Raw genomic sequence first — 26,061 nt, 5'->3', positions numbered from 1 at the left:
TCAGAGCACTAGTGTTGTTGTTGCATGCATCTTGTTGTGACTTTCAAAACATAGAACTTACCTTGGCCAACAATACTTTTCCACTAAGTTGCAATCAGAAAAATGACACAATCCTCAGGCAGTGGACAGTTGGGAAAATGGGCTGATTTTCTCCAACCAGTATACTCTTTGAAAGTAATAGGCTTCAAATTGAGGGCTCATCTCTGAAAGTTTTAGGGTGATGAATATTCATCAGCTTGTGTCCATGCTTCCTTGAGAGTCGTGAACGGTGACGGCCAAATGATCGCACAGGTTTTGTTATGATTGGGTTTTAGTTTAAACATTGGAAGGAGCCAGAGGGCTTTGGATTAGGTTTCTGTGTATGTTATCCTGATACCTGCTTTATATTCCAATATTCATTGTGGAAGGCAGCTATAGCTGTCGGCCATTTGTCTCTGAAGTGTGACTCGCATACTCAAGGTGGCCCCCGGTCGTTTGATCGTGGCAAACAACACATCAACCTAGTCTCTCCTTTAAACCTTCTTTAAGTCATGTCATATCCATTGCTATACAGCAAGGCAAGATGAAGTTATGCATTCCACTCGGAAGTGACACCGATTGCGGGTAGATTCTCGTAATTACTGTCAACTCTACCTCTACTGAGCTGACCTTTTTGCTCTCTTTTCATGAAGAACTTTATGTTTCAAATAGAGGTTGAACATTTCGACTGATAATTTATTGATCAAACTTCATGCATGTTACTCAAGGTTCTTTGACAAATTAAGGACTGTTTAAATGTTCGAATAGAGAATACAATGTTTCTTCAGTGTTTGATTTGCTTGGTTCATTCAAAATGTCAATCTGACTGCATCTGGCCCATTTTATAAAACACTTAAAATGGTTATTATTGCAGCCACCCTGGAAAGTAGCTTGCCAACTGCTAATCAAGCATTTTAGACTGTTTCCATGGTAACTGCTGTCATTGTGAATTGCAACAGTGCTAGTTGTCTACGGAAGAGGCTTTGGGACTAATATCGCAGCTGACCTGTTTCACAATAATATGGAAAACGTGCTTGATGGGGATGAAAGAATTAAAATTCAAAATTAAAAGTATGCTTATCGAATCAAATCACATTGTAGCTAAAATTAGAACAAGATAGAAATGTGATATTAATGTGAATATGTGATGGATTTCATCCTGCCACTTTTGCGGAGAGAAAGAGCGGTCAGCATGTAGAGACTAGCTGAGCGTGATGTCATTGACCAGTTAGAAGAGTCGACTTTATCTGCCCCATCAGCAGGAGACAGTGAAGCAAGTGGATGTAGACCTATATCCTGGAGGTATCGGCAAGATCGGCGACAATTTCGTGAGAGCCAAAATGGCGTAAAGATCGTTCGAACAATCTGAAGTGACGTCTTCGGAAACTTTTGCCCAGACCTCCACCACACTATCAGGATCCCATCTGCGAAAACCTCTCGGATTTTTTTTTATCCTTTTTTTTTTTGGTTGGATTTTCGTGAGCTTTGAGGTGACTGTCTTCCGTCTTTCTGCCGTGGTATTATATTGTCATATCTAGCCATCTCTTCCACTTCAGAGAAGTGTAATCAGATAGTGGCTACTGACCGCTTCAGATTGGTAGAAGTGGATCTAAAAGGGCAGACTATGTTAAAACAAAATGGAATAAGAAGAGATAAAGGTCGTGAAATTCATATGAACAAAAATCTGAACAAAATAAGACATATCCAGATATGACAATTATTCTAATATTGTTTAATTCTTTAACATATCATATTAGGAGAGGATACCTGCTGCCAGCCACATTCATATAATGAAAGTAATAGCAGAGGCTATGGAAAGCTTTGTGAATGAGGAGGGGGGTGTCATACAGGGTAGGGGTGTCATACTGCTCCTACTAAGGTATAGAGGCAGCCCCCCCCCCCCACATGTTGCACTCTTCTTTTTTTGTGTATATTGTATCTCAAAGTTTTGCCTTTTATATATCACTAATGGGAATTTTTTTCTCTGCAGGTTAATGTCTCATCGTACATCACCTGCAAAATTTTCATCCAAAGTATTATTACCAGTTAGAAGAAGCTTTTATAAACCAGCTTTTGAAAAATAGTATATCTGGTATATGAAAGACTAGTTCTAACAAGCACACAAATTATCGTCAAAAAGTACAATATGTTAGTAATCAAGTCGTAATTCAACCTGTGGTGTTTTTACTTTCAAATTCTTGCACAGAGTTTATTGAAAAAAAATCAGTCTGACCAAGGTGAATACCCTTTCTCTCTTGGAGGGAAATATTTGATTTGCCAACCATGAAATAATGTTATGTCTATGAGTGAATACCATTCTCCTTCCCACCGGAATCACACAAAAGCTGGTTCATTGATGATGTGTCAATACATGACAGTTGATGAAATTTTGTGAGAAATAGTGAAAAGTGTTACTGAGAGCTACGCCCACAGACATCTTGACGTGCAGTATGTGAATGAGCATATCTGTCTATCAGTCAATCAGTTATGACTTTTGTCACAATATTCATTCATTCATTCATTTTTTCCATTTCCAACAGAAACATATAGATATTTTACAGATATTGAATACATAAAATACATCACAGTACATAATAAAAGATGAGTTTACCGAATATTTTAAGTATACAGAAATTTTATGCACATGGAAATATATGTAGCATATCCTCAACTTTATAGTTGTGGTATTCATTTTTGTGAGACATCATGGAGGAAAATGATTTAGAGGTATTGTGTACCATTTGGAGCAGTGATATAAAAATTTTTAAGTTATCATATTTGATGCATAATGTGTAGGTCAGTTTTCCCTAATTTTTTTTTTCTCCCTCTGTTTTCTTTTTTGGCATAAACACACAGGATAAGGAGGAGCTTCAAGTCAACTATCCATCCATGTTTGAGCTGATGCATGACCTCAAGGGAATGGCTGAGAATAACGCATCATGGTCTCGAAAAAACTATCTACATCGGGACACCATGACCGCCGCGGCAGCTATATACAAAGGTAATTTATGTCTCACTAAGATTAGTGGTAATTCACATCAGGGCATAGGAAGAGGCAGTTCCCCTGGATAATTACAATCACTGTAAATACCCTAGGGTATACACACATGTCATTTATGTCATTATAAGTTCAGTGATGATATGTCCCAAGAGTATACACAATGGTGATTTACCTTAATAAGCACAATTAAGGATGATTAATGTTTACCTTAGAGTAGGTGCTTGCATGATTAACCCCAAAATTGGTACAATGTTATTTTCTCTCATCTAATCTGCAGAAATTACCTCTGGATAGTTGTTAATAGGTGTTAATAAATTTCAGATGGAAACCCTCTCAAAGTAGGGCTTGAGTGATCAAAAAAAAAAAATATTTGGAATCACATAGTTTACTTTTTGGGTCTGAACTCTTCTTGTTTCCTTATGAGGAGAACTGTCAGCTGAGTTTGTGAGATGGCAAACATTGTGAGCCCACATAAGATGCTGTGGATATTAGACCCGAAAATACTTTGCAAAACAGCAGTTCTACAATTACTACCTCCTACGTATATCTTACTTGTCAGATGTGTTCAAGTTGTGTTTTGTCTTGGTGTAAAAGAAACCCTAAATCAAAATAAACTTTATAAATTGGCAAAAATTTTGCTGTCTCTCTCTCTCTTTCTGTCTGTCGAGTGAGTAACATGATTATGGGAGACGAATCTCAGAGAGAAATGAATAGTTATAGGTTTCTAGTGTGTATGACTTGACACTGTTTACTTTTATTCTTGAAAGAGCATGTCGAAGCACTTTTTTCCCCTCTCATTTTCCATTTATATTCCTTGGGGATAAACAGGACAGTCTAAGCGTGCATTTATGCTTAACCCTCTTGGGCCTTAATCAGCGCTTTGAAACGTGATTAGTACAAAACACGGTTTCGTCCCACCTCACTTCCATATAAATGCCTGTTTAAAACACCAATACAAAGGACACAAAAAAGGTGCATTTACAATTGGCACTTCACATAAAATGTGATATAGAGTGTGACTTGTATTTACTTTGAGACCAAGTTTAATGGTGTATTGCAAGCAATTTCTGCTGTCTGCACTCACTGCTGGGATGACATACATAGATGTTAGGTGTTTATGTATTTTCCTATGCTTCATTTTTTTTTTTTAGGAAAGATTTTGCAGAGTAATAAGCATGACATCCTAAAAAGTTTTGGGTCATCATTTTCTTTCCCTTGCCACGTAGGTTTATACCATATGTAGCTAGAAGCAACATATTAGAAAATAAACATATAACCTGAATGTCATGCTGCCTGTAGAAGGAGCAGAAGAATATCAGAATTCAAATTCATGAATTTCTTCCGTCGAGATGTTTTCATTGCAACTGATTGACAAATTGCCCTACATCGACGTAAATAAGCACTGAATTGATCAGTGTTTAGTAGTAGCCATGATAAAAAATCATGGGCGAGTATGTACGCCCATGATTTTTTATCATGGCTACTACTAAACACTGATCAATTCAGTGCTTATTTACGTCGATGTAGGGCAATTTGTCAATCAGTTGCAATGAATATCAGAATATTCTCCCTTTTTTCAAAAAAAGGTTAGGGCACTTTTCAGCCACATAAAGGTAGATAAATTGATACATCTGTGTACTACATTTGGTATGCAATACATTTCTTCCCTAGACTAAATATTTCCCCGAGGCTTCATAGGGATTTTCTCTTTAGCGACACCTCACAAGAGTGAAATTCACTCTTATGCAAAATAAGTAGAATACAAGATTTTGTGAGATTAAGAGATTTGCATCGTAATCAAAATCTCAAAATTTTTGCCCATGTGGACACAACAATCCCAATAATTATCATGATCAGCATCACTCTCCTAATCCCAAGAAATCATTTGCGTATTTCAGAATTATCCCAATAATTTGTCCCGCCATTACCCTGTGAATGCTGGACCCCAAATAATCTCGAGATTTTCTATCCCATCATTCAAAGCACACACCACAACAGCTTGCACACTACAACAATAGTGTGTGCACCAAGCCACCGGAACAAAGGGCAAAGAGAAGTGCATGCAGTGAAGCACACTGTGTCTGCCAATTATCAGGATATTTCTGTTTGTATGAACACTTGCAGAAAATCAGGAGATTTGGATCACAAACATTATCTCACTGTTTCTGTCTTCTTCTTCTTTTTCCGTTATCTCACTATTTTGTACATGTGAATGTGGCCATTTGGTTGTCAAATAACATGTCCTAAATTTTGCCAGGCTTTGCGTATGCTGTCTTGATTTTTTTTTTTTTTATGGAAAAGATATGTTCTCCATTTTTTATTATCATTATTTATTTATTTATTTTCTTTTTTTTTTGGGGGGGGGGGGGAGCAAGTTTCAGTTTCTTCCGAATTGACATCATGAACATTGACCAGCCTTCTTTTGGCCTCATCGGGTGTGTCACGGTATGTAGGACGACAGTCCCGAATGACTACCAGACAATTTCTGAAATTTTAATGCAGGTTTTATTTCTATTTTCTACTTTAACAATCTACACTAAAGTAGTTAAAAATTCATAGATGTATTTTTCACAATTGCATTATTGCTCCCAAGCTAATTGTGCATCAAAATTCTGCATCGATGAGGCACCAGCCAGATTCGAGGATGCACACATGCAGTTACTGATGAAAGTTTTAGGCCAAAGAATTGGGAATAGGCCTGTTTTGGACTAAATATCACTATAATGAATTATTCATGGTGCAGTGTTTGGTGGCTTTTCACCAACATGAATCTTGCATAAATGTATGGCATGTACTGAGTAAAAAACATTTTTTTTTTTTGTCCATACCAGAGTGCCTTAATTTCTCTCTTTATCTTTTTTTTATGGCTCTGAAGCCTTGAAATTCATTTTGTCTCTCTTTGTTTCTATCTGTCTGTCTGGTGTTTTATCGGTTACAGCTCGTTATTCCAAAGGTTCGTTATTCCTTAGATTCGTTATTCCGAAGGTTCATTGTTCCGAATTTCATTTTCGGATTAACCAATCTTCGGAGTAACGAACCTTCGGAATAACGCCACAAATTTTCGGATTAACGAACCCTTTTTCATTTTCGGATTAATGAACCTCTAGGTATAGGGAATTTGCGTGTTTCGGATTAATGACCCTTTGGAATAACGAACCTTTGGAATAGCGAACCTTCGGAATAACGAACAGCACCCGTTTTATCACTATGCCATTCTCTGCAATCTTCTTACTTACGTTTGTACCTAAGTTTGTGATTGAGCACATTTGTTGATTTCCAAGATGCTTGCTCTCTAAAACAATTTAACTATCCAAATAAAACCCAGTTCAGGGGATAAACACTCAACACATTTGTGGTGTGCCAAACTTTCAAGCACATCCTATCAATCTTTTTTGTCAATCAGGTGAAAATGCAGGAGACCACCATCGTAAGCGGAAACTTGATTTTGATGACGGCCTCTGAGAATATATATCTTTGCAATGATTCCATGACATTTGCTGCTTTGACAATTGCTCCTACAAAATATCTGCATGCTAATCCGAACATAAATTGTACTCACAAACATGTACTCACAAACTTAACTCTAATCCTAATCCTAATCCTCACATCAATCTAAACCTAAAATGCTATCACAACCCTAACCCTAACCCTAAGTCCTTGGAGAAAATAAGAGCGGAGCGATTGTCGCAAGAGTGCATGTCGTTTCACCGCCTGCAATGCCTGAAGTTATATTCATGAAACTTAGAGTATACATGAATCACCAAATGAAGATTCTCTGGGGAAAGTTTGGTGCCTGGGGGTTAGATGTCAGAGGTCAAAGGTCAAGTGACAATGCTTAAATTTCACTTTTTTCTCCATATCTTTGACATATATATGAAGTATTGCCAAAATATAGCTCAAACAGAAGAACATGTTTTATGCAGTATATGAAACACTGGTGATGAATGATTTTTTAACCCGTTGAGGACTGACTGATTTTGCTACAACACGCATTTCCCATAGACCCCTGCCTGAGTATACTCGGAACTCGTCCTCAATGGGTTAAAAAAGCAATCACGTGAACTGCAAAAATGTGATTTCATAGACTTGATGGCAAAAATTACAAATCTTCTGCTGACTTGTGTGTTTCTTCTTCCGATAAGAAAATGAGAGACCACTTTTCTTGTGTCTTGAAACTTTTTTGAGCCATCTTCAGCTTGCATCATCATACTACAGAGTCGATAGCAGCCAAAGCGAGGCTTATGGCAAGATACATTTACACCAGAAGCTTACGAAAAGCCTTCAACGAGCATTGCCCAGCACTTGCCAAACATAGCTTGTGCATTTTAGAAGATGAAGAGATTCTGCCACCTGCTGTGTGAAGTTCTTTCCAACCCCCCGAATTCCCGACGACACCTCTGCCAGGCACTGCTGGTTTTTCCAGATGGTAGGGTCCTGATCAATGATTCATGAACCAACTTAAGCCATGCCACATCCAAAGATCTAGTTCAATTCCCAGTTGACCCAGTTTGACACATTTTGGTCCTCTATCCCATCAGAGTGTGTTATCAACATGAATACCCTAACCAGCAGCAGCAACAACAATAACAATTTATTAATAGTAATTGTTGTGAGCAGTAAAATGTTTATCGTTTCATACAGCCAGCTGGATAATGATTATAAATCACATTAGAAATTACCAAGAAATTACCAGCTTCTCACATAGCTGAAAATTTTGGATTTTTTGTTTTTTATTTTTTGTAATCGATAAACAGATATTGGAAACCTGCAACGAAATAAAGTCCACCAAAGTTTTAATGGAAACTCAGAGTAGTTGAAGATTTAGCCATTTCTCAGAACTATAATTTTGGAATATGAAAAATAATGAGGATGTGTTTGTTTATTGTGCACTATGGACTTTAATAACAATTTAGTTATAATGAACACATATTCATGAACACTCTCTTTAAATGAATGTGAAAATGATAGAAACTTCCTCAGTTCTGATGACTGTAATTTTTCATATTGTCACATAATTTGATAGGCCAATGTACCTCGTGATACATCATATAGAAGCATTCTGCAAGTCATGATTTAGTTCAGCAGAAATAATACAAGATGAAGGAGAAGGCATCATAATTCTCTTTGGCTGCCAATGTGAATTCTATAATCTGTTGTGATGCAAAAGAAAAAAAAAACTTTGCTGCATCAAAAAGATACAGGCCATCCTTATCAAGCTATTACTTGAATGCAGGAGTTGTGTATCTAGCTACGTAAAATAACTGTTTTTAGTTACAGCAATGGGTTACACTATTTCTCTAACAATTCTAAGAGAATATTAGAATTACAACATTTATGGATGTTGAATTTGACATTTTCTCCCAAAAAAGCAACACCCTTCACAGTCACACATGTAAATTCTAAATGTGGAGATGGTGTCATCACTTCATAAATCTGCAGTTTGCTTGTACATATTTTTGATGTGAAGTTCAGATGGAAAGAGATTGTTCCCTTCACATTAAATTGTTCTTGACTGCAATTTAGACATAATTTTGAAAAAGAGAGAATGATTTTGTAGAACTTTTATATACAAATATGGTGGATAATTGTTAGGCTGTGATGTCATTTTATCCCTTTCATAATTTTGCATACATGTATGTGATCAAGAACAATGTCAAAGTGTCACATGCACACACACACAGAAACGCACACACATTGAATTTTGAATTCCATACTTTTCTCAATTTTCTTGTGATATTCATATAACCTTTACATAGCTGTTTGCTCTAATAGAAGTTGGCTTTAAGCCACCATGTAGTTTTCCTTGATGGAGGGATAGCTATGTATCAAATCAGAACATATTTGGATTAATCTTAATGAGACCCAGTTAGCTATGAGTTTGATTAGTGACATCAACATTTACTCCAATATCATAGCTACTCATACCTGATTTAAAGTCACATAGTATCATGCATGTATCAAGTCCCATTCCATGTTGAAACCCCTGACTTGACTACTTTCTGATGTATGTTTCCATCCCAATGGACTCTAAAAGGGTCTAGATTGTAGGGCTTCAACATGCATTCCCTGATTCTGTCGTAATGTTAGGTCTTAAAAATCTTGCTTTTGGCATCCAAGGTAAATGAAAGGAGAGAACTGCAAACGTTTGAGCCAGATTAACATTTAATGAACGTCTTACCGGTTAATTAGAGCAGCGCCATCATGTCTTTGCAAAGGTTTCATTTCTTCATCGATGTCTAAAGTGATATCAACCTGCCAACCTCTGAGTCCTCAAGAACTAAAATGGAGTTTTTGAAGCACTTTTAATGAATCTGTACACCCAAAACTAGTTCTTCTTCTAGCTTCAACACACTTGTGACCCTTTATAAATTCTTTTTCCATTCCTTTTTTTTTTCATGAAATTGTAATTCCAGATGGATTTGTGGTAAGCTGTTTGATCTCTGCCCGTGAAATTAAGTGGCTTTTTTTTTTCTTTTTCTTTTTTTCTCCTATATCTGCAGATATGTACGGAAATGAAGATGGGTCGATACCAGCAACATTTCAGGTGCTTTTCATGATTGGCTGGAAGCCTGACGAATCACAGGTAAGATAGAAAGCCACACCCCTTACCTCCACCTTAAATCTCTCTACCAGGTACATCCACAAAAACTCATAACTTTTCACCACTAATTTATCCATTCTGATGAAAGTTTTTTTTTTTGCTTTTTTTTTCCATCGCCACGCTGCTAGCCTCATTGGACCAGGTCATAGAAGATGCCAAAGGTGACTCTGGGTAAAGATTTCAGCATTAACCCATTGAAGACTAGTCGTGAATATTCTCAGGTGTCTATGGGACATGCTCAGTAATAGCAAAATTAGCTTGTCCTGAACGGGTTAAGATACTAAACAAGCATCCTGCCATTGAGTAGTCAGCAATCTGCAAGCAAGCATTGATCAAGACATTCCACAATAGACACAAACTGACACATACCAAATGATTTCATTTGAATGCTGCAGTGTGCATAATTTACCTGATCTGGGAAGTTCAGCATTATGCTATTTGTGTACATCAAGATACACGTAGTAGCTTAAGCGCTTACAAGACACAAAGTTCACTCATTTGGTTGCTATTGATTCTGTATGTGTATTAGATATCAACAGATTTGTCCTACTCTGCCCTGTCAATACAAAGATATGAAGTTTCAGTCAGCGTGCAGAATATTTTTTATCTTCATTTTGACTCAGTGCTACCAAACTGTAACTATGTATGTCCTAGAGCTTGATCACACATTTTGAACAACATACTATTATTGACAGAAGTTATATCTTGACAAATGGCAGTAATATACCTATGAATTGTAAAGAAATGACAGTTTTTCCTATATGTGTTACTGTATGATATTCTAGAATTTCTTTGTACTGATATCTGGTATTTGACTTAAAATGTACCGTCAAAGAGATCTATCATGCTTCAGAGTGGCATCTACATAAGATATGAATATAGCAGTGCATAGGATCAATACACTTTTTGAACAATGTGCTTACAGTGTACTAGTATGTAGTCTTCCATGTTAGATATCTGGAATCATCAGCCAGATACACACGTTAAAATGTTGGATGTCATCTATTATCAAACATTTTATCCATCTATCAATGATATTTGTCTATCTATCATGCTAGCCATACATAAATCGTCCATTACACCATCTACAATATTTCTCTACTGCACTCTCTATCTATCTATATGTGTCTCTCTATCTAAGTCTCTAGATACATCTGTATATAAAAACCAATCTCCAGATATCTCTCTACGCATTTATTCATCTATTCAGCTATATATCTATCATTGTGCTGTACATGTACATGACCGGCACCACGTTTTCAAAAGTGAGGGGGCCCACTTCAGACTTCTGGTGGCACCTCCTGGTTTCATCAGCTAACAAGCAAAAAAAAAAAAAAAAAAAGAGTCTTCAGGCTCTCCCCCCCCCCCCCAGTTCTGCCAGCTCTGCATGTATACAACTGTAGGTGTATGTTTTATCTGTGTTTGTGTATCTCTTTGGGTTTTCTGTCCGTCTGTTCGTCCTACCGTCAAAGGTCAAGTGAAAATGCTAATCTGACAATTTTTTCCCATGTTTTAAAAATATCTCAGAGTATTGTCATGAAAGTGGAAGTTACAAGTTAGTGATTATTTGAAAAATTGTAGACCATGGGGTCAAAGGGCAAAGGTCAGAGGTCAAGTAAAAATGCTCACATTTCCAAATACTTGCTCTCTGAATAAATAACTTAGCTATCCATCCGAATGAAACCTAGTTCAAGAAAAGTAAACGCTCTGCACATTTGTGACAACCATGTCATCTTATTTTTTTTAAGGCCAATTATGTAAACTCTAGACCTATTGGGAGAACCATGTGGTATGGTAGAGGCACCAGTTGCCATAGCAACATTCTTTATATCAGACAGTCTGTCTGTCTGACTTCTTGTCTGTCTGTCTGTCTGTCTGTCTGCCTGCCTGTCTGTCTGTCTGTCTTTCCTGTCATTTCCCTTTTGGCTTCTGTCACAGAGACTATATGCAATGCAAGGAGAAGTCATGTAAAACTTTTCTCATCCATATGGATATGGGTGCTGGCTTATATCCGACGTCTTCCTCTGGGAGATACCAGATATACATTGAACCAGAAATATGAAGGGTCGTTTTTGTAAGTGGAGACCTGGTCTCAAGATTGGTGTATTGTTGGCTTATTGTGCTGGTAAAATCAAACTTCAGATTTCTTTGTATTCCTCTCATGTGGGGAATTGTGTTTATGGAAACAGGTCTGAGAAGGCAGAAGAAGATATTTTCCTTGTTTTAAATGCATTTCTCTCTTTTTTGACCCCTCCCCCCCCCCCAAAAAAAAAGGAGAAAAAAAAAAGATGTATGAAATTTGGTTAGAAACCAACAGTGATATTATCATATGTACAGATGCGTTTTAGAAAGATGTTGTACCTTTCATACACTATATTATCTTTTACATCTTTGTGTTAGTACATATACCCTACAAGAGTTGTACTGGTATTCACAAGTCAGTCATGTAATTTATATTCCATGTTTGTTTGTACTCTCATACCCCGAGAGGAGGTCAAAAGAGTCAATCACATTTATAAATTCATTCATTCATTCATTCGTTCATTCATTCATTCATTCATTCATTCATTCATTCATTCATTCATTCATTCATTCATTCATTCATTCATTCATTCATTCATTCATTTTTCTTTCATTCATTCTTTCTTTCATTCATTTTTTGTATTATAGTTTTTCTTATGCATATCAGTGCATGAGATATGCAGCCCCTTTCACCCACATTCAAAGAAGTTAATCTAGGATTTGAATAAATGCTTTGTTTCACACTTGGTGATTTGATAAATATTCATCCCCAGAGTTGAGGGATGCTCAGATGAATGTCATACATATATTAGACTCTAAAGGAAGTGGAAAGAGAGTGAAGACAGAAAAAGTAGATTATGCTTGGATGACTTCAGGACCCCATTTCATGAAAGAAGGTAGGATAGCAACTCTTGCTAGAGTGGCAATTTCTTGTAACAACAGCCAATCAGAAAGCAGGATTCTCGTCATTACCACAACACTTGCCACTGAAGCGAGAGTTGCTATCATAGCAACTTTTTTTTTTTTTTAATGAAATGGAGCCCAGACATCTCACTTGTTTTAAATAGCTCCATCTGTGTCCACAAAAGGGCATTAGAAATATGACCCAAGAAAACCATCACAATTTCTTGGCGGCACTTCTCTTTTCTAATTCAGCAAAGAATTGATTGCCATTCCAAATTCAGCCCAAGTAGATTATGGTGAGACACTTGTGGTAGAAGTTTGTTTATCGCTGTCCTAATTTTGATGTTCAGCACAGTAACCATGGTTACAATTTGCTCTGATGGACATGATTAATGCCACTTGTGAATTTTTCAGAGTGGAATGAATTTTTTAATGGCGGGAGCCCATCATCTTGGAAGTTCAGGTCGTCATCTCATGTTTTGTCGTAATTTTCTGCGTGGTGGTAAACGGATGATCTGATTGGAAAATTAATTGATGTTTTTCTCTGCCAGTCTGCCGATGGATTTTCAGTTATTTTGTTTTTTAGTAGGACATTGAGTATATGTAGTGCACGTGAAGAGAAATGGAGATTCTTCTCTTACAGTTCATGTCATGGAGTTTGTAATATGGTTCTGTAGATTTTATTTGTTGTTTTTGACTTTCATTTATTGCTTTTTTAGAATTTCACTGTACATAGGATACCTTGATTGGAAGATATTGCAGATTGTCCATTTAAGATCATTCTGCATTTGAGTCTCCTAAACATATGCTTCAAAAAGAAGGGTTTGAGAGGAATGCAAGGAATGCAGGCTTTTGTCAATAAGTATTTTATGTATAACATAAGAAAATTCAGATTTTGTAGCATATTGCGGTACTGAGTAGCTCAAATTTTGACCAGATGAATACACATACTAAAGCCTTATGAACAATTTTGTTTGTTTAGGATGATCTCCTCAGAATATTTTTTTGAAACTCTCAGGTACTCAGTAATTCTGTTACCTGATTGCCTTTCTCCACATGAGACCATGTGAGCTCACACTGTGTAAAATGAGATGTCATGCAGAGACAGTAAGCTTGATTAACGGATGGTACAATCGTGTCCGTTTGCTTCAAAGCCAATACATTTATCAAAAGAATACACACCGTACAAGTGAACATAGGTTCTTTCATTGGGGATATTACTGTCTGTTTCCCCTACTCAATCTTGTCTATTTCATACATTTTGTCATTTGCTTCTTGTACACACTCCTCATTTGATTTTTTTTTTTGGTATCTGTAAGATTTGAATTGACAATTTATTATTATCATTATTATCACAAAAGAAGGCCAATTAACTGATGATTAGTTACGTTCACACGCAGTTGCCAAACTTTAACTTACGAGCGAATCCCACTCGATGATTACACCAGAAGCGCAGAGTTTTTACTAGATGACCTTATGCCCATACATAATAGTCCAGCTGGAGGTTGACCCGGATGCGAACAAGAAGCGAGGTTCACGCTAACTTACGACCTTGTTGATTATTGTGTCCACATGGAGTGAAACTACGAGTGGGGACCCCCTGTGGCTCGTGGAGAGAGTGTAAACTCGTGCTTCTAATCATCGACTAAACTTTAAGATTGCTAACTTTTTAGTGCATCCACATGGTGCTAAACTACAAGCTAATCATCGAGAGTTAAGTTTTCAAACTTAACTTAAAGCTTAGGAACAGCTTGAGAACCTAAATATTGACAGCTTGCATTTGCCCTCATAATATGCGAAGGCCTCAGTGCTTTAGGAAGAAAAAATACATTTTGTAAATATGTCTTAGGCTTTCTTGTATTTTTCTCCAGAAATTCTGTACATCTCAGGAAACATTTTCCTTTGTTGTTATTTAGAGATGATTATTAAACGCTGCTTGCTGCTTACCTTTAAGGCACAAAAAAAGCAGACAAAGTTTATCGTATGGGTCCTTTAACTGGCCATTTAAAAGTAAAATGTTGCTGTTGGATCCATGTAACTCACGAGTGATTTCCATTAAATCAATCTATCTCACGCAGATGGCTCGATAACTTTGTATCTACATAATTGCCCGTGGCGTGAACTTCCTTTCCTCCGCCAACTTTGCAGAGTTATCGAGTGTCATTCAGCTTCTTATTTCATTCATGACCCGCTCAGTTCAGCCCCCTGTCACTGATAGTTCAGTCTCTGGGCTGTTGATGGGGGAAACATAGCGCGATTTGTAGTGTCTGGGCTGTTGACGTTGTTGCATCTATATACCCAGCGTGCCCTTTTCCTCTTAAAAGTAAACCTGCATAGATTTGACAAATTGCGCACACCCAGATCTGGTATGCAAGAAGTGATATGAAAGGGAGATTGTGTTAGATGCTCCTAGGTTTTGAAATTGCACACACTATCTGTGCTTCATTTTATTAGCTATCCTTTCATGGAATATCTTGCATGGGGTCACTTTTAGAATTGCGGCTATATTTCAATTTTCTCAACTGTGATATTTGTCACTCTCCCATCGTAAGACTTAAATATAGCAATGCCAGTTCTTTCTTTTCAAAATGACATTAACATCAATTGATTGTGATGGAGTGTTGATGATGATGATGGTGATGATGGTGATGATGGTGATGATGATGATGATGATGATGAGGAGGAGGAGGAGGAAAAGGAGGAGGAGGATCATGAACAGCATTTATAGAGTGCCATTTATCTGTAGAACATTGAAAGGTGCCCGGCTTGCACAATCTGTCGAACATCATTAACAAACTTGCTGGAAAAAATATGTCTTCAGTTTAGATTTGAAGGTATCAAGGTTGTTACTGTAGTGACAAAGAGCATGACAACTTTTGAATTTGTCAGCCCTCCCACAATGAGTAATTTTGTAGCAATTATGAATGAAAATGTCGTGGAAAGTTGAGAAAAAATAATCAGCCAGTATTTCTTGCTATTTAAGCTCACTGTAGGAATGTTTCAAATATACCAATCAACAGTTCAATATCAATTATATTCATCATCATGTAACATATAGGAAAATGTTAACTACTTTTTGAGTTATTTTGCACACAGACAAACTAACTAACGAACAAACAAACAAACAAACCAACGATAACGAAAACATAACCTCCTCCCTTGGCGGAGGTAATAAGTAATGAAGACATGGTAATTACTCATAAAAATGACTACTGAGAAGTCCTGGGCAGGAATCACTTTTGTCAGCACAGTATAAAGACATCATGTCACTGCCACAATATGGCATTTTCCTACAACGCTACGTTGGCTTCAGGCTAATAATTTTTCATAAACTCATTGTCTCTCCATGAAAAGCAGCATCTGAATCTTATCTTCTAAAGGCAGAACTTCCAGACTCTGACAAGTGTGTTCTCACATTGATGTTTTCATCATTTTTTCCCTTGTTTTGTTATTTGCATTATTAAACTGTTGTTATTCTACTGTCCATAAGATCATGTGAAAAGAAAAATTTGCCAAGGGAATTGTTATAATTTAGTTTGTGTGTTGAGCAGCACTGATTATTCATACTAATTGACTTATGCAGTGAAAGTAGCTAGTAGACTGGATTTAACCTTTACTGTGTTTTGTTCATCAATTGGCATACACAATGGAGTGCTTTTCCCGCCAATTAGCACAGATGTTTGGAATTACCAACAAATATCAGGCTTTCAAGTGGCCCTACTTTTCCTACTTTTTCCTACTTTTTTACTGCTGTCCCTACTTTTCCTACTCTTTTGCTCAAAATCCTACTTTTTCCTACTTTTTCCTACTTTTTTGGTGAAAAATCCCGCAAAAAAAAAAAAAAAAAAAAAATGTGCAAGGCTACACGGTACTTGAATATTTTATATTCAGAAATGATAAGGAGACTCTAGTTGCAGATTCTTACTGGTGGGGAGAGCCTCTTCAGTATGAAAGAGGGATAACACAGACCAATCAACCACAAGACTGCTGCCAGCCTCAGCTTTTGCTCCTGTGCAGATGTGATTGATCCCACTGATATTGCAGCCTTGGACTTAGAGCAGTGCTCAACCAGCTCTCATCATCGCTCAAAATTACCAGGTAAGCTTGCCATATACTTAAAAGTAGAATTTGGCATGTGACTTCCAAAGAATACAACTGAGGGAAAAATGCTGCCTACAGCCAGTTTTAATGAATGTAGAGTTCAAGCATATCATGTCTAATGCATGTGCTGGCATGCAAATCCTCAGAAAACAGAAATTTCCTTTGCTAAAATATGGTTTACTACGTAAATCGTAAAGGTCATGTCAAAACAAGAAATGACACCTTCAAATCCCATTTGCCTGAAATCCTTCAGTAATATATGTTTTGATAATAATTAACAATGATTACAATATTAAAAACTTAATATAAAAGTAAGTTTTTCACCACAGAAACTCGATCTGGTTGATGTGAGGATGAGTTATTCCCAAGAAAGCATGGATTAGTAGGGACCCATTTGCCTGAAACTTGCATATTACTGAGGCTAAATCAAAAGCACTGCTCCCAAAGGTAAACTGGACCTTTAACATGAGGCATATGACTTGTGATATCTATTTGAATCATGGGCAGGTGGTACATGTAGATATGACTACTAGAAACCTTAATTCATCTGAAGGTAAACAGCTGAGGAAAGTTAGTTGCTGAAAAATCAGATGAACAAGAAGAAATGTTTAATTAACAGATCCCACAAATTGTTAACAAGGAGTGAGAACAACAGTAATTACTTAGCCATCGTGAAAGATAAAGACTAATAGAGCAGAAACCTCTTTATGGACAATCTTAAAAGTTGATCGCTTGTAATGTATACATCTTACAAGTATTGTTTAAGAGGTTGAATTGCATCATAGATAAGACATACATTACCTCGAAGAACTTAAAAGAAAGTAGGAAATGGAAGAACTTCACAGAAAACAAACACAAAAATAATATTTCAGTAACGTTTAAAGATTGATTAAAGTTTAAACCATGAGACGTTGAAGTTCACTTCCTGACGACACTTACAAACTATCAGGAATATGTAGAGAGAAAAGCCATCTAAAGCATTACCTGAGAAAAACCCTAACATTTAGGAAAGATAATGAATGCATATTCCACAAATAAGAGCAAGTGTGTGGATGTTTTAAGTTGAACCGCCAAGAACAGTTTGTTAAGTTTGGAGGAAACAAGTTGCAGTAAAATTAGAAGCCATGATGTCTTTTTATTCCACAGATCTTGCAAATTTTAGTTAAGGCTGAACATCTTTTTATTACCCAGCTAGTTTGAACAAGATATGAGAAAATGGTAGAACAGAAATCTTGTAATGAAAGTGGTCAAAGTGTGATGAGTCATTTGAAGTGACATATCAAAAATATTGAACCATCTGAAAGAGTCTTGGTAAAATGTGAGACAGGGAAACTTCTTAAAGGACAAGTTCACCTTCATAAACATAAGGATTGAGAGAATGCTGCAATGTTAGTAGAACACATCAGTGAAAGTTTGAGGAAAATTGGACAATTTAAAATTTTTGTGTTGGAACCGCTGGATGAGGAGACTACTAAGGCTCGTGATGTCATATGAGTACAACAGTATAAAGAAAATATAAAGAAAATTCAACATATTTTCACTTATTTTCACATAATAAAAGAGCACTTGACTTGCCTCTTTCTAAATGCAATGGGAATAATATTACCCATAACATATGTCAGTAACAAGTCAAGGGAATGAGTACTTTTTTTCAAAAAATGAAATTTTGTGAAATTCTCTTTATATTTTCCTTATATTGTTGTACACATGTGACATCATACACTGCAGTAGTCTTCTCATCCAGCGGTGACTGCACAAAAACTTCAAACATTCATAACTTTTGAACAGATTGTCCAATTTTCCTCAAACTTTCAATGATGTGTTCTACTAATGTTGCTACATTCTCTCAATCCTTATGTTAATGAAGGTGAACTTGTCCTTTAAAGAAGAAAGAAAGTGAATGGATGGATGTGTACGCCAATTGTGTCAACATACAAAACTTTAAGTTGAAGGTGAAAACCAACAGAACAATGGAGAGTATCAAAATTGAAAGGGCACAAATACACTGTATTTAAGGGGATGGTAAATATACAGATCTCCTAGAGTGTATTTGTACGCAAACAACCAGAGAAATCAGAGAAGCTAGCAAGGACTAAAATGATAATGACAGTCACTGTTTATTTATTCTCCAGATCTTGCAAAGAGTAGTTTATAAGATTAACATGCTGAAATACTGAGCCAGCAAAATATCTGGAGAATGAAAAGCAGAGTCTCAACCATGTAAAATTTCAAAGGCGGAAGGATGTAATATTCTCAAAAGATATGAAGAAGTTTGATTTCAAGAATATTGAATGAACTTAAAAGTGGCTGGAATAATTGCAAAATGGAGAATCTTCTTGAAAAGGTCAAATAGCTGTATGTGTATTCAACAAAAAGGGTCATGATGAGCTGAAAAAAAAAGTTGAATGTAAAGAACTATTAACTATGTCCAGTAAATGTGGCAAATATTGCAAACAGTAGTAAGTCATTGGAAAGTACAGAATGATTATTTTCTACAACTCCTTCTAAATTAACAAATGTAAGTTGATTCAAGAATATTGATGGAATCTAGCATCAACAGAACACCAAAGAAATGAAAACTTATTTATTTGTTATCTAGAGAAAATTATCAAAAAATAGAGTCATTTTTTGCTACCTATAAAGTCGGTAAGACTACAGTGAGTGAGAAACAAAAAGCAGATGTACATGTATGCTCCTCACATCTTGTAAAGTGGAGTCATTTGGTTATATTACAGTCTTATGTTACTCTACATGCAAGAATACTACATTTCTCTAATGCTGAAATGTAAAGTATTTACTTTTTTTCTCTCTCTCTGTGGCTGTTTTGTGTTCTAGTGGTTTAAGTGTTTCAAATTGAGCTTGCCTTGTGTTTCCATCTATATCATATGATTATGAAGATAATCTATATCACTGGAAATTCAGTTGTGGACACTGTGCCATAAACTCACAGTATCTGAGTGTGTAGATTTGTAATGGGTCAGGATTTGCAAAATAAAGATGTCAATTCATTGGTAGATATAATTTCACTTCGTAAGGCCTCACTGTCATGAGACAACCCATTTTTCATGCATGTCTTGCTAGAAATGTAATATGATAACACATGCTCTCAGAGACTAATACTGAGCGCTGTAAGTAGTTTAAATTATCCTGTTATTTTGAAATGTTTGAACACATGTTAAGTGCTTACATGTATTTGAAATTGAAAATCTCTTGGAAAGATATAATTTCACTTCGTAAGGCCTCACTGTCATGAGACAACCCATTCTTCATGCATGTCTTGCTAGAAATGTAATATGATAACACATGCTCTCAGAGACTGATACTGAGCACTACATATAAGTAGTTTAAATTATCCTGTTATTTTGAAATGTTTGAACACATGTTAAGTGCTTACATGTATTTGAAATTGAAAGTCTTTTGGAAAGTAAGTATATTGCTTATATCATGGTCATTCAGCTGGAACCTGAAAGCATACTAAGTTGTTGTAAGCATCACTTGAATAACTTCAAATGAAAGTAGATAAAAGTGTCATGTTTTTTAAGTTGCTTTTGTCAAATATCCTTATTTCCGCAATCTTTTTTACATTTTGGAATGAAACACATATCTTCACAACTTCAAAACATTCAAATGAATGTAGATAAAAGATGCCATCTTTTAATTATGGAAGTGTATAACATACCTTTGGCATAGGTGTATAACTTACACATCATGGAATGTTTATGTCATATTTTGTGGGATGATATGTGACCGTCCATCACAAAACCAACAAAAGGTTGCATGCACTGATTTTGTATTAGGACTGAAAATAGATGATATGGGCCAATCCCGCCAATCTTGAGTTTTTCATATTTTCTGAAAGAGCAAGTCTTCTGATATTATACTAAAGTGTAGGATCATAAAATGAAAAGGAAATTGTGTTTTTTAGCAGGTTTTTTTTTTTTTTTTTCTGGAACACTTTTTGGTAGAATAGTGTGATTAGGTGTTTCTCATAGAGTCATCTTTTCATTTCTTAAAAACCCTGTCCATACTTTTAACTTTCAACTCTAATAACTTTAGAAAGGACGATGCTTCTGCTTTGAAAGTTGGCATTGATCACCTACATATTCATGTTAATAAAGCATGCGCAGCTTAATCTGATAATCTTTTCATTGTTGTAGCTCCAGTGGTTAACATTCTGGAGCCCCTTTTCTCAGTTCACATTTTCTGGAGTGTGTGCTTTCATTCCAATATAAGGATAGGTTTGGAGAGTCCATTTGAATCGAGTTATACTTTTTTTAAGTTTGCTCTTTCAGAATCTGCTCTTAATTAAAAATCCATGTTTGGCAACTTTTTGTTGGTGTTGCGATGCAGGATCACATATATGGTAGGTATTCATGTCAATCACAAAATTATGTCTTTTCTATATAAGTATTGTAATAAGCGATCAAGATTCATATTGACTGTACAGTTGAACATGCATTTGTGCTTGTTTCCTGACATTGTTCTAACGAACGTCTGCCTTTGTTGTATTTTTCAGGCTCTCCCAGGAGCAAAAGTGAGGCTGAGGCAGCAGGGTTGTGAGTACAAATTAAGATTTACATGTAACATCAAGAGTTCTGGTGAGTATCGACGAAAACTACTCCAAAAAGCCTGCACATGTCCTGATTTATTCCTACTTTTTTTCTTTAATGCCCTACTTTTTCCCTTTCATGTCCTACTTTTTCCTACTTTTTTAGAGATTTTGTTCCTACTTTATTCCTACTTTTATACATTATCCTGCTTGAAAGCCTGAAATAGAGATCTTTCTTTATCCATGTCCCTATTAATTTATGTGTCACCATGGCCTTCCTGTTGGACTGAGGCACATTGTGACACAAAAGTGGGCTTGCAAACCTTACAACTAGGTCAAGTTTGGAGGGGATTACTGAATGCAGATTAAAAAAACTTGGCAAGTTAAGGGCACATAAATGGTTAAGCCAATGTGTTCTGCGCAATCCGAAATGCTAAGGGAGATGTACTTCTAGCAAATGTTATTTCAGTCAGTGTAGCATGTAATCTATTGGCTCTAACATGGCTCAAAGTGCATCACATTCTGTTTTGCAGCAGGGGGTTGATGTTTTCAAACACACAGTGACTAAATTCTCCCATGTTGTTAGGCTCGAGGCGATATCATCATTTTGTACCCTGGCATTAACGCACATCACACGGACACGTGGATCCGTGAATGTGCTCCATTAATTTGCAAGACGCCTCTCATCAACCCATGCCAAATATGTTGGATGATTTATTTGACTTGTGTGCCATGATCGAACCACACTTTGTTTTTCTGCATGACGAGGTAAACCATTCAATTTTTATGGTGTTCCCATTTATCGTGAGATAATACTATATGAATTGTCAACATGATGCCTTTCTTGTGCTTTCCTCCCTATATACATTGCCCCAAATGTTTCGATCATTTGAATGACATTTTTCCCCCTGCTTCTTTTGTGAGGAGATTACCACTGCTTTATTCTGCTCGTAGAAGCAGAAAATTGAAATTAATGATAATCAATCATTTTTCAGCTTTGTATTCTAACAGAATGTTGACTATGATGACTGCTGCTCTTACAGTGGTGGAGTAGATGTACATTATGGTTCAGACAGAAGGTTATTCAATGTTAATACCCCAGAGTCTGCAGAGGAGGCTATGTTTGGCTGGTGTTGGTTTTTCTGTCTGTCTGTCTGTTTATTTGTCTGTCTGCAAAATAACTCAAAAAGTTATGAACAGATTTGGATTAAATTTTGAAGAAAAGTTGATAATGACACCAGAAACAGAAGATTAAATTTTTGTCGTGATACATTCATCACAGCCTGGATCCAGGATTTTTATTTCTTTTTTGAAGGATTCTTGATCATTGAGAAATAGGGCCATTTTCATCATACAGCACTGTATATGTATATCAAATCAATAGGATTCCAAATGCTAAGACTATGTTCTGATGATCAAGGAGTCTAATAATGCAGGTGATACGAGTGGAGGACTATAATTGTATAAGGTGGAAATGAGCTGTTTGGCAGAGGTCTGTACTCTCTGAGTGCCTTTCTAGTTCTGTTCTTAATCTTTGCACGGGGAAAGCAGCCAATGCTACTTCAGTAAATTGCATCCCGCTCATAAACAAAACAAGAGTTAATGACAATTATCATTTCAGAATATTTCATATCTAGAGCTGTGTGTGTGTTATTTTTTTTTTTATCCCATTTTCCTGAGTGAATGCACAACACTTTCTCAGATGGTCTGTCAGGTCCCCTTTTTCCACTCTTGAGAGCTCAAGGATGCCATCTTTACTTAGGCAGGTGAATTCATACACAAACAGGTGACAGGCAAGGCAATTTGGGACTCGGGTTGCTGCCAATAAGGATGCCCCCTCCGGCTAGTCCATAAAATTTGAATTACTTAACCCTTAAAATGCTGTGATATAACCGCAGACCTCTCCAACCCTGTCCCACATAGCCAGAACACGATTCTGGGCCACAGATTACATCAATTCGTAATCAGGGTGGCGGCGTTACGAAAATAGTCCTTACCTGGTGTCACCATCTGCTTGAAGCCGCCAGCTCATTAGGCGATATAAGGAGACATTTTCAGAGAACTTTGCTGACCAGTGGTCAACACTGAAATGTGAATTCTCAGACGCCGTAGGATTGCTGTGATTAGGCACTTCAAAAAGCTACCTCCACAAACATGGAATAAAAACAATGTTTGAGTCGTTTTATTTACTTATTTGTTTATTTGTTTATTTGTTAATTGATAAATTGATTGATTGATTTAGTTATTTATCTATCTATCTATTTCTTTGTTTTTGTTTCAGTATGGTAATTCTGTCAGTGGGTACAAACACTGTTATTCTCAGAGGCCGTACACATACAATACTGTACATCACAAAATACACACATTGTAGACACAGTAAAAAAAAAGATAATAATAATATGAAGGTATTTCTTACAAATATTAATACAAGTATGAAAGTTATGTTTTTGCTGATTTGTGCAATAAAACGTATAGCGATGAGTCAATCAGAGATGTTAACAATTGAATTGAAGAACGGCTAATGAAACATTATCCAAAATTTATATTGAAGTCACCTTTGCCTTTGCCAATTTCTCCACACTGGCATTAAATGTTGAAGAAAATCATTGCAAAATTCATTTTGAGGAATGCTAATAGAACCTCACTTTAGGTATCTCTGTGCACAATTTTTGCTTTGGTGTCTGTTAAATGTCAAGTTTTCTGTTGATTTCTCTACTCTCGGTTCTTAATATCAATGTATTCTTACTAGTAAATGATGAGTATCTAAAGAACTGATGGGATTTACTAGAGTAAATGGCCTATGCATCTTATATTCATTCTTAACCATTTTTCCTCCATATGCTAGATTAAAAAAGGATTTTGTGCACAAAATTTAAGTAGATGAGAAAAATCTATCGAGCATTAATATACTAAAATTCAATTAAGAGAGGGATTATGGCTTTAGTAACTTCATAGGTGTACCTACTTTCAAATCAATGTGCTTATGTATGTGTATGCATACTTATTTTCAGGTGCACCTTAATAGGTAGTTGTATTGAGCCAGTCAAAGGTCCAGCAACAACCTGGACATTGGAAAATGGCGGCTGCAGATTTTGTTTGCCAGGAGCATCCAATAAGGGATACAACTTGGACTAGACAACAAAAAAAAGCACTTAAATTTATTGAAAACCTGACCGACTGTGTTTGCAGGCTCTCTGTATACTTTGTGTGAAGTCCTGATTTCCTTTCAACCAGTTCAATGTATGTACAGTAACGGTGCTTTAGAATCAAACAAAAATGTCCCTTTGGCATTTTAGATCCTATCTCTCACTCTGTGTGTTTGTACATCACGTGCTATTTCTTGAAATTCTGTACTCAAAAGCCCCAAGAGTCCACTGAACCATTTCTTGGACAGCTACCAGAGCAGAATAGAGCAACATGATCGACAGTAATTCAACGATGCATGCTTTTACTTCGATAATGACACTGAGATAGTCCAGCTTGCACTTTAACTTTTGAGATGAGCAGTAGAGGGAATGAACTTGAAAACATAAATTTCTTCAGGAACTACGTGTAAGAGTTATTGTCATTCTAACCCTGCTGTATTTTGTTAACAATAGTACGGTACTGTATTTGTTGTCATTACTTTTAGATAATTATTTTCATTCACATTTTTTTTGCTTCTTTTTTTTTTTTTGGGGGGGGGGGGGGTCAGTTATGAACATTGTACAGTACCCAGTAGTTAAAGGGATCGTATAGTTTTGGTTGAGACCTAATTTCAGGTTTCAAACATTTTTTGGTGAGATGAGAAACCTCTTACGAAATATGAAAGAGCATGTAATTCTATGAGGAATTAAACATTTATTTGATGAAAATTGGTTTTGAAATGGCCGAGATATCCGAAAAAGAGCGATTCTAATAAAGTGTGGGACCCACACTTTATTGCGATCGCTTTGTTTTACTTTGTTTTTGGATGTTTCAGTAATTCCAAACCCGATTTTCATCAAATAAACTTTGAATTCCTCTTAAAATGGTATGCTCTGTACTATATCATAAGTGTTTTCTTGATATCTCGCAAAAAGTTAAAAGCCCAATTCTCATCTCCACCAATACTGTACTATCCCTTTAATATTTGTAACTTAGTTTCAATGAAGCCCAATGAATGATTGAGTTTTTAACCCGTGCCTAACGGGAACCAGGTTCCCGTAACGTCAGCTGATATACGGGAACCTGGTATATCAGGTTCCCAAAATGTGGACAAGAGTGCCTGCATTTGTGGCCTAAATTCACATTCATTTGTGTTATGCTGCCCAGAAAAATGACTGAGCTGAAAATTTGCTGAATCAAGGGCGTGTTCAGTAGATTTTCACGTTCGCTGCCCCCATGCAGGTACAATTGCAGGCCTACCTCTTTTGTGTAGAACAAAAGCGTTTGTGAGCCCATCAGCGCATGCTCTATTCATACCTCGCACCCGATCAATATTTTCATTGTTAGATGGCACAGTGTACAGTGCTATGGGTTTTTCTGTGCTAATCGGCACTTAAAGCACACATACTGTTAAAAGAAAGATGAACTAATTGTCTGCATGATTCTAATGAGTCTATACTGCAAAGTCTCAAGAGATTTTTAAATCTCATTGGAAGCGAGTTTTAAGTAATGATTCGACAGTTCCACAGCACTGCACCGTATGAAAGCCCCAAGGCAGTCCGTCCATCGCTGAAATGCATTAAGCTCAAAACGTCGGTTTGTTTGCCCTGCGGTGGCGCACTCTTTACCTCGGAGCCGGGAGCAAGTCGATTCTCATCTTCAGTTATCTGTAAATTTTGACCCCAGACAATTGCCGGCCCATTGACTATTGATCTGGCAATTGAATTAATCCCCTGATTG

General features: G+C 36.5%; 1 protein-coding gene across 1 annotated transcript in view; it reads left to right on the top strand.

Annotated features, from left to right (window-relative positions):
* LOC140231738 (arginine-hydroxylase NDUFAF5, mitochondrial-like) overlaps positions 1 to 26,061 on the top strand; it is a 122,350-nt gene that overhangs the window by 67,305 nt on the left and 28,984 nt on the right. Inside the window, exons 10-11 of the mRNA XM_072311893.1 lie at positions 2,875 to 3,019; positions 9,520 to 9,602. Of these exons, the coding sequence (XP_072167994.1) occupies positions 2,875 to 3,019; positions 9,520 to 9,602 (228 nt within the window). The remainder of the gene's footprint in view (positions 1 to 2,874; positions 3,020 to 9,519; positions 9,603 to 26,061) is intronic.

Source organism: Diadema setosum, chromosome 1 (genome assembly GCF_964275005.1).
Source record: "Diadema setosum chromosome 1, eeDiaSeto1, whole genome shotgun sequence".
Taxonomy (NCBI): Eukaryota; Metazoa; Echinodermata; class Echinoidea; order Diadematoida; family Diadematidae; genus Diadema; species Diadema setosum.
This window is presented reverse-complemented; position numbering and strand designations above follow the sequence as displayed.